Source organism: Euprymna scolopes, chromosome 21, assembly GCF_053919585.1.
Source record: "Euprymna scolopes isolate OS-2025 chromosome 21, ASM5391958v1, whole genome shotgun sequence".
Classification (NCBI taxonomy): Eukaryota; Metazoa; Mollusca; class Cephalopoda; order Sepiida; family Sepiolidae; genus Euprymna; species Euprymna scolopes.
Window position 1 is genome coordinate 98,711,970 of NC_136502.1, and position 10,000 is coordinate 98,721,969.

Below are 10,000 nucleotides of genomic sequence, written 5' to 3' on the forward strand. Positions count from 1 at the left end.
TTCGATCGGAACTCTGAATGGTTGATTCTGTAGTTTTTGGCAGAGATGCGTTATTAAATTCCTGGCAAAAATGATTAGAGAATAGTGGTGGGCGACTATGTAGAAAAATAAATCCTAAAGCACAAAAGGTTGTTTGTTTTAATGGTGCCACCATTGTCTTCATAGCTTTTCAACTTTTTGAGTTAAAAAAGAGGCTTTAGTTTTGTAACAACCTTCATAACTGATCCCATAATTGCCTTTCTACCGGACCACAAATATCCGTGACAAAAAACGATCTGATTAGGTTAAAACTTAGTTTACAACTGATCCTATCCTATAAGAGTGTCCCGAAAATTTCATTTAAAAAAAAAAAGATTTTTATTTCAAAAAAAAAAAAAAATTATTTAAAAAACAAATATTTTATTTCAAAAAAAATTTTATTTCAAAAAAAAAAATTTTATTCCAAAATAAAAAAAATTTATTTAAAAAAAAAATTTATTTAAAAAAAAAAAATTTATTTAAAAAAAAAATTTATTTAAAAAAAAAAAATTTATTTAAAAAAAGAATATTTTATTTTTAAAAAATTGTATTTCAAAAAAAATTATTTCAAAAAAAAAATTATTTCAAAAAAAAAATTTTATTCCAAAATAAACAAAATTTTATTTCAGAAAAAAATTTTATTTCAAAAATCAAAAAAAATTTATTTCAAAAAAAATTATTTCAAAAAAAAATTTTATTCCAAAATAAAAAAATTATTTCAAAAAAAAAAATTTATTTAAAAAAAAATTTTATTTAAAAAAAAAAAAACATCTTTCTTTTCATCTTTTGCAGCTGAGCCAAAGTTCATTCACTTGAACAAAATGAAACAGAATAAAATCCCGCGTCCAGTTGGCAGTTCCATCCGATTCAAGTGTAAAGCGACTGGTGTCCCCCAACCGGAAGTCCGGTGGTTGAAAGACGGTCAGATTTGGGTGTCTGAGGATGTGGGTAGCTACCAGGACAGTCGGCTGCGGTGGACACTCAAGATTAACGACCTCCAAGAAGAGGACAGCGGGAAATACACATGCATCGTCACCAATCTTTACGGCACCATCAACTACACATACATCTTGGAAGTTGTAGGTACGGAAATAGTCACACCTTGATTTCCTGGTGAACATTCACCATAATCAACCATGAAAAACGTTGCATGTTATATTTGAAATTTGTATTAGTTTGATTGGTTGGTTGTTTTTGTTTTACGGCATATCAATCGGTATTATCTTGATTCATCGAACTACAGTTCTCATTTTGAGTGCTATTTACACAACGTTTCAGTCGATGTAACCTCCGACCTTCTTTGGGTGTATCTTGTCGAACTCGAGAATCTTTTTGTCGAATCTTACGTCCAAGTGGCATTATGCCTTGTTTGGAGTGAAAAAGAAAAAAAAATCAATTTGATTAGATTTATATTTATTAAAAAAAAATTTTTTTTTTTTTTTTTATCAATTGCAATTTCTCTATCTCTGGCTGAGGTGAGATATTAACAATGGTCGCATCTTTTGATATACGCGAGCAATTAAAATGTAATAAATGTTGAAATAAGGACAAATAAATTTTGATGAATGAAAGAAATTCAAATATTGTTAATGACCAAAACATTCATATTAATTGGAATCTTTGGATTACTGTTCTCATCTTGTGTGTTATTTTCACGTTTCGGTCGATGTAACCGCCGACTTTCTTCAAGTGTATCTTGTCAAACTGGTGAGCTCAGAAACCTGCACAGAGTTTCGAACAGAACACTTTATTTTATCCACGGGGACGGTGGGGGGGGGGCAGCATTTTTTCATTCTGTCAGCCATGACTGGGTCGAAGTCCTAAATAATTCACAATTGTATTTTAGTGTCACCTTCAACCTCTAGCAAAGTGCAACTTACAACTGAATTGAACCAAGCACTTTATCCACTACACGTTATAGACTTTGCAGAAGTTATATTGACCAAAATGTTGTTTGAATAACAATCATGATGAGAACATTAGTTCGAATAATCCAAATAATATGAATTAATTTATTTATTACGGACTATTATCTTCATCTCTCCTTGGTTGTTATTTCATGACGTTTCACCAACTATTCATCTGGCCTTCATCAGATGGTAACCGCGATGGGATAGGAACTCTGAATCTCCTAACTGCATTCTCAGCAATTACTGCCATCCATAGTTGTTGTCTCACCAAGTTTTGGCCAAGTAAACCTCTGGCCGGCTTTGGGTAGGATTGAAACCGCTATCTTCAGACAGTTCTCACCTGGAACTGTAGAGATCCAACATCTCTATCCACTGCGCCAAAACTTACTTGGCCAAAACGTGGTGATACGACAACAACTATGGAAGGCAGTAATTGCTGAGAATGTAGTTAGGAGATTCGGAGTACCTATCCCGCCGCGGTTATCACCTGACGAAGGCCAGAGGAATAACTGGCCGAAGCGTCATAAAACAACAATAAAGATGAGGATAATAGTCTGCAATAAAAATAAATTAATAAATATTCCTCATCTCAATAATGAATTCCAATAAAAAAATAAATAATGTATGAAGTTGTTTAATTTGTCAGTGGATACTTCAATAAATAAAAATTTATAGAATCTTCAGACATTTACATAACTTTTAAGTTTCTAATTATTCAAATTTTTAATCTTAGTTCATACAAAGTGACTCGCGTTCTTAACACCAAAAAAAAAAAATGAAACCATTCATGGCATAACTACAATAACAAATAAATCAAAAACGTTCACAATCATTTGTACAATCCAACCATTTTTTATTTATTTATTGTTGTTCAATGATATGTGTGGACACTTTGGTGATTGTCTCATCAGTAAGAAGCATGATCCTAAATTCAGACTTAATCACACAAATCTGTGGGGTTATCTCAGATTACACCTTGAAGAATGCCAATCTGAGTACATGGTGACCTTGTAAAAACTTCCACTCATGAAATCATTAACAAAACTCCTAACCCTCATATCCAACTATATTTGGTACAAATAAACTTCAGTCTGTGCTTGACTAGTCATGAATGTTCAACACTTTGTTTTATTGCCATTCAATGAGATAGGGGATGCACTGATGATCGTCTCATCAGTAGGAGGTGTGAGCCAGAATGGACTTCATATCATGTTCTGTTTTGTCACATACTCTAGACTAGTTTCAGCAGGCTTTCTCCAAAATAGAAAGTTTCTAAGGAATATCAAATTCACAACAATCCGTCCCCAGTTACTTGTGTATTCCACGTAGATGAGATACTTTTGTGAGTTTTTGTTGGTAGGTGTCACTGTCAAACCACCTGCAATCCCTTATATTGCCAAATGATAACTCATTTGGAACTAACCAAGCTCAACATTGCTTAACCAGTGTATCCATGGGATTTAGACTGACGTGTAACTTCATCACATGCATACCCCTATTTCATTGGAGCAACAATATTGCCCCCCCCCCAATGATGCACAGTTTTGAAGTTCATCAGTATGTAGCGTAACTTGCTCATGATTTTATGTATCCAACCATTTTTTCCAAATTTGAAACAGTTATTATCAGTTTGTTCCAGTTGGGGATGGTGCATCCTAACAAATGCCAGACATTCACCTGCTTTCTCATACATTCCAACCGAGAAATCTTTTTAAGATTCTAACCATCCCTTTAAATGCAATTGTTTGTATCTCTCTTGCACTTGGTTCATCGGGTATATTTGCCAAGTAATTTTAGAAACTCTTTTTCATGAGTCCAGTTGTTCCTATAATTTCTAGAATGATGGAGATCTTCCTAAGATTCCAGTTTCTTTTTATGTCGTACATAAAACCTTAATATTTTTATTGTCTTTCCTCTCTCAGCGATTTAACCCAGTATTATTGAATACATTAACTTCTATTAAGGTTGCCTTTTTCTGCTTTATGTTTCATTCCATGATGTCAGGATTAATGGCTCTGTTTCGTAGGTGCATAGCTGTAGGAATTACATAGTCATAGTTGGTCGTTACAGATATGAGATTTCTTCCGTAAGTTATGTTACAGGCATGTTACACTCGGAAGGTCATCTGGGTCAATTGGTGCTGTTATGAGGGCCGTATATGGCTAATTTTAGTTATTTTATAAAATTATTGTAGCATAATATTCTTTTTTTTTTTTTTTTTTTTGCACTTTTAAACATACAATACAGGATGGAATAATAAAATTGTCGCCCTAGAAAAAACAATTTCCGTTTCATAAAAATCGGTTTTCTTTATTTGTTGAAAACAATTTACTAGTTAGTAAGTTGTGTACAAATCCCAAGAGCGATAGAAGCCTTCTATCATGTCTGAAAGTGACACAATGTTCAACGAGTGAGATCAGAGATGTGCCGCGGTATAACACATGCTCTCTACTGATCCAAGTTATGACAACAGGACCATTGCCAGCACCCTCAAAATACATCGCTGGATTGCCACGAATAACAGGGATCTGTCCAGGGTGATGAAAACAAAGCTTCTGGCCATGGTTATGATTTTTGGTGTGGGTTTAAGTGAGGGCCACATCATGCCACCTCACATTTTTGAAGTATGCTTGGAACTCAACACTTGGATGTGCTGAAGAGCGTGGTGATCCCTTGGTTCAATCAGGTGACTGCTGGTAGACCCTGGGTGTGGCAGCAGGATTCAGCACCAGTCCACACATCCAAAGAGATACAGGCTTGGCTTCAGGAGTGCTATGACTTTGGACCTTTCTTTTACTGACCTCCTCCTTCTCCTCCTTCTCCTTCTTCTCCGACCTGAACCTGCTGGTCTAATTCGTTTGGTCATATGCTGAGAACATCACCAACATGACTTTCCACGACACTTAAGCTAGTCTGATCACCACCATCCGATGGGTATTTACTAAGCTCCCACCAATGCTTGTAGAAAAGGCATGTTCCCAGTTCGAGACCCTTATCAAGGCGGTGATTGAGGCTGAGGGTGGCTACATTGAATAGATGTCAGCTGTCCCATTGACGAAACGTTGCATCCCTCTGCCTGTTCTACAAGTATTTTAATGGTGAATGCTCTGACGAACTGCAGACACTTGTGCCCCCACGACGTAGACACCCTCGACAAACCCAAAGGCAGCTAAATCCCACCCCCATACAGTAGAGATCCCTAGATGTAAAAGATCTTTCTACTCCAGTAGTTTCTTCCCCAGAACCGCTGAGACTCTGGAATTCTATTCAAGGTCACTGCTTCCCTAACTGTACTGACATGCAGAAGTTCAAGTGTAACGTGAACCGACATCTTGCTGCCCAAATCTCAACATAGTGCCTCTGATAGTAGCCCCCTACACCAAAGTGGCAACGTGCCTTGTTTGGGGTGAAAATGTAATAAAAAAAAATAAAAAAATCAAGTTACCTGAATTGATTTTTTTTCGATAAAAGTTTTAAAATAAAGATATAGTGTTGTTTTCTTTAAGGGGACAATTTTATCGTTCCACCCTGTAATTATAGAAATAATTTTTTTCCAATCCTACCTTTTCATATTACGCTAAAATTTATACCTGGTTTCATTTAAATTCATTGAGATTTCGAAAATCCGAATTCCTAGTGTTTTAAAAAAAATACGTGAAGTTTTAGTTACTCTGCATTTGCATCTGAAAGTTTTTTTGCTTTTGAAATTATGAGGCCAGAGCACTTGTTCCCCATTGACATACATACACCCGGCTAACCCGACAAGTAGCAAATTTCCACCCCTTTACTGTTGAGTTCTCTAGTTGCTGGAAAACCTTTTACTACAATAGTTATTTTTCCTCTTGGATTTCTAGACTTTAGAATCCCCCCCCCCTGTTTTCTGCTTCTCCAACTGTACTGACATGCAAAAATCTAAATCTTATGTGAAAAGACATCTCACTACTCAACTCCCCACAAGACATGATCCCAAATAGTAGCCCCTTACATCCAAGTGGTAATATATATATATATATATATATATATATATATATATATATATATATATTAGTTGGATGTCCGACATTGCCCAGTCATACAATACACTTAAACATGATATTTTAATTTATGCTGATTGCGTATGTATTATTATAGAATCAATCCTCTAGCGAATATTATATATTACGAGAAATAATTTGCCCATTGGATTAATTCACAAAAAAAAAAAATGATAATGTCGTTCATCAAATTCTGTGTTTGTTTACAATATCATGTCAGCTGATATTTGGTCTTCACGATCTTAAAAATAGTCTTTCTTACAGGGGAATATTTTACGTTACGCCGGTCAAGGTGACACTGGTGTAATGTCCCTGAGTGGCCTTCGGGCCTTGATAAGTGGTGACCCCAATGTAAAAAAAGAAAAAATTTTGTTAAATGTAAAATATTCCCCTGTAATGTTTTTTTATCTAAAAGAGAAGAAAGACTATGTTTTAAGATCATATTTTTTTGATTTTTGATACTTATCAGATGAATTTCTGTACAAAACATATCTAAGAACACTGCCAGATATATAAATTACTTTTGTATAAAATTTGCAAAAGATAGACTTAGTTGTTTCGGAACTTATGAGGAAGGAACTCACACAAACCCACACACATGCACAAAGTGATATATATATAATAGTGCATATAGCTTAATCGCCATATATATTTTATAAATTACTAACTAGCTCTACCTACGTATTGAGCACTTTTGAAGTAAATACTTAAAGTTTACGCATAAATCTATACTTTCGTATATTAGGTTTATGTGAGTAAATGAAGTAGTTATATATATATATATATATATATATATATATATATATATAGTCATCCACAGACAGACTGTGTCACTGTACCATAGCTTTTCAGTGTGGCTATCTCCCTTCATAATACCACTGCAACTTGTGTCTCCGATAGTAGCCCCCTACTTCCAAGGGGCACTGTGCCTTGTTTGGGGTGAAAATGGAATAAAAAAAAAATTTTAAGGCAGGAATTGAACCTACAGCTATCTAGGTGAAAGTTGACAGCTCTATCTACTAGTTCATAGAAATAGTGCTCGGAAACTATCTCATCAAATGACTATTTATATAATCATTTTTACTGCTACTTTTAAAGTGCTTGATTTGTTTGTTTATTTACAAACAAGCAAAGAGCTTTGCATTGCGCTAATCAAGTAGCAGATAAAACCCTTTTTCGACGGTGCTCAACACAAAAAAAGGAAGTTTTTTAAGCATAAAGACACATCTATAATATAAATCTCACCTGTCTGTTTAAATGCATGTATGTATGTATGTTTGTATGTGTGCCTAAAACATTCGACAGAGGTGACGGATTTTCACAAGATCACTATCGTTTTTAAGATCGAGTCTTCAGACGACAAATATCGAAAAATTGGCTAAAAACATTAATTCCTTCACCCTCAATTAGGCACTTTTCTACTGGGAGGGGTCGCTTTTCCCCCAATATTTTCGAAAGTCATCCCCTCTTTTCGATTGACTAGCCTTAATTTAAACCTTTACCACTTCCGGTTTGACAATGGACGCAACAGCAAAGACATGGCGTTTTTTTTTTAACATTCCTTTCGTCCTTCGCGGTACGGGTTCGAACCTGCCTGCCTACTACCACTTTTTTGTTTTTGTTAGACACACACCTCCAAACACCCGGGCAACGCCGGGCACCCAGACTAGTTCTAAATAAATAAGATTAGTGAACAACACATGTTTATCCAATAAAATAATAAAAACTGTGATTGCAGGTCATGAAAATCGCAAATGTGTTTAGAAAGACGTGCGTACTATACCGACCACATGCAGTCCATGTGTCGCATATTTGATATGCTAAATTTATAGGATGAACAAATTATTGTATTTAGAATTTTCCTTTTCAGAAAAAGTCCACGACAAACCGGAATTCCTGCCACCTCACCCACTTAACCAGACAGTTCGGCACGGAGAACAGGCTTCCTTTCAATGCCATGTGAAAAGTGATGCCCAGCCTCACATAACGGTAAGCAGAGATTATTTTGATCCTTGAAAATAACCAACAGCAACGTCATTTGCCTTGTTTTTATTCAGCATTTTATCTTTACCATTTTGCTAAATTTTTTGTTGGTGAGAGACTACGTTTCTGGTAGTGTGGCCTCCAACCTTCTTCAGTAAAATTCAGAATTGAAAAATTTATTATTGGCTACAATAACATGAACAAAAATATTGAAAATAACAACTTCTCTATGTTTATGAATTTTGTCCGCAAGGACCTGTGGCGCAGTGGTTAGAGTACTTGGAAAGATTCTGTTGGAGGTTCAATCCTCAGTGTAGGCAACCGAAAATACAATCGCAAATTACTTAGGACTTTTATCCAGTCATGACTGATGGAAAAAGAGCATGCTTGCTAGGGTTCTATTCGAAATTCTGTGTAAATTCCTCAGTTTGATAGTCCCCGAGTTTGGCAAGATACACCTGAAGAAGGTCAGAGGTTACATCGGTCGATATGCTGTGAACATGACATGACGAGAATAATTGTCTGAAAAATGCAATTAATATGAACAAGTTCTCATCCGAAACAATTTGGATATCAGTTATGCTTGAGAAGGTATTTGACTCCTGATACAATTCTCCAATCTATATAAGAGTCCAATACGTCCTCAGATGGGGTACTGCTCACACATCTAGGGGAGTACTCTTTTTTATCTTAACAGAATTCCTAATCAACTTTGATTGAAATCAAAACTTTTCTCCCCAAGGAAACTCCTTCTTTTGATAAGCTCCTTCTTGGAGTCTAAAATATAAAACTAATATTATTTGGATTCGTCAGACTACTGTTCTCATCTTGACTGTGATTTTCACAGCGTTTCGTACGATGTAACAACCTTTTTTATCTTGTCGAACCTGAAGAAGGTTGTCTTTTTCAAATATACCGATTACCCGTTTTAAAGTGAGTAAAACCACTAAAAAAATTATCCAGATAGGTAGAAGAGTAACTTATCTTGCCTTTGATAACATTTATTTGTTATATACTTATTTTTTGACAGCTTTTTCGAATCTATGTGTATAGTAAAACAAACCCATCGTTTTCTTCGACGCACTCTTCTACTAGATGCTCCACTTACTTACAGCCTTGTGCCAGACTATGCTTATTGTTTCTTTCCACACTCCATTTCACCTTTTGCAGTCCCCCCCCCCCCCCCGTTACTGTGACCTTACTTTCTCCAACCATGGTGATCTTACCTTCCATCAGTACTGACACTTCTCTTAAAGAGAAGAACTTTTGTTGAGCAAAAAGAAGTATGGGAGGAAAGGGGGAAGGGGGTAGGTATCCCCCCCTTTTCTCCTCCTCCTCCTCCTCCTTCTCCTCTCGTTTCTATTGTATAAGGCCACACTCTATACACTATCGCATTTCCTCAACAAAGATGACTAACAAAAGAGGTGATTAGAAGGAGCTTCATTAATTCTAGCCAGAGAGGGACACAAACGCAAATAGGGGACGGAAAGATGGTGGCGTAGTGGTCTGAGGTCGAAGAGGGGGTGGGAGAGCATCCAATGAAGGGAACTCCAAGGTGAGGACTATGCGGGGGGGGGGGGTATTGTTGATGGTCAGATAATGTTTACTGTATTTTTCAATCAATTCCTGCTTTGTCTCTCTCGCTTTTCTCTTCTCTCTATATTTTACTTCTCTCTCTCGCTCTCTCTCTCGCTCTCTCTCTCTCTCTCTCTCTCTCTCTCTCTGCGTGTATGTGTTTTCTCGTCGCTTTTCTCTCTTTGTTTTATCTTTGTTATTTCTGTCCACTTTCTTTCTCTCACACTCTTTTATACCTATTCTTTCTCTCTCTCTCTCTCTCTCTCTCTCTCTCTCTCTCTCTCTCTCTCTCTCTCTTTCTCTCTCTGCGTGTATGTGTTTTCTCGTCGCTTTTCTCTCTTTTTTTATCTTTGTTATTTCTGTCCACTTTCTTTCTCTCACACTCTTTTATACCTATTCTTTCTCTCTCTCTCTCTCTCTCTCTCTCTCTCTCTCTCTCTCTCTCTCTCTCTCTCTCTTTCTTTCTTTCTTTCTCTCTTT

General features: G+C 36.1%; 1 protein-coding gene and 1 long non-coding RNA gene across 3 annotated transcripts in view; one reads left to right on the forward strand and one right to left on the reverse strand.

Annotated features, from left to right (window-relative positions):
• Positions 1-10,000, forward strand: part of LOC145242616 (fibroblast growth factor receptor-like 1) — a 525,879-nt gene that overhangs the window by 478,634 nt on the left and 37,245 nt on the right. For both annotated transcript variants that reach the window (XM_080105730.1, XM_080105731.1), the window contains 2 exons: positions 811-1,101; positions 7,833-7,951. In XM_080105730.1, coding sequence (XP_079961856.1) covers positions 811-1,101; positions 7,833-7,951 — 410 coding nt within the window. The remainder of the gene's footprint in view (positions 1-810; positions 1,102-7,832; positions 7,952-10,000) is intronic.
• The window catches only part of LOC145242618 (uncharacterized), a 175,963-nt gene that overhangs the window by 142,402 nt on the left and 23,561 nt on the right, over positions 1-10,000 (reverse strand). The gene's annotated exons all lie outside the window — the stretch shown is intronic.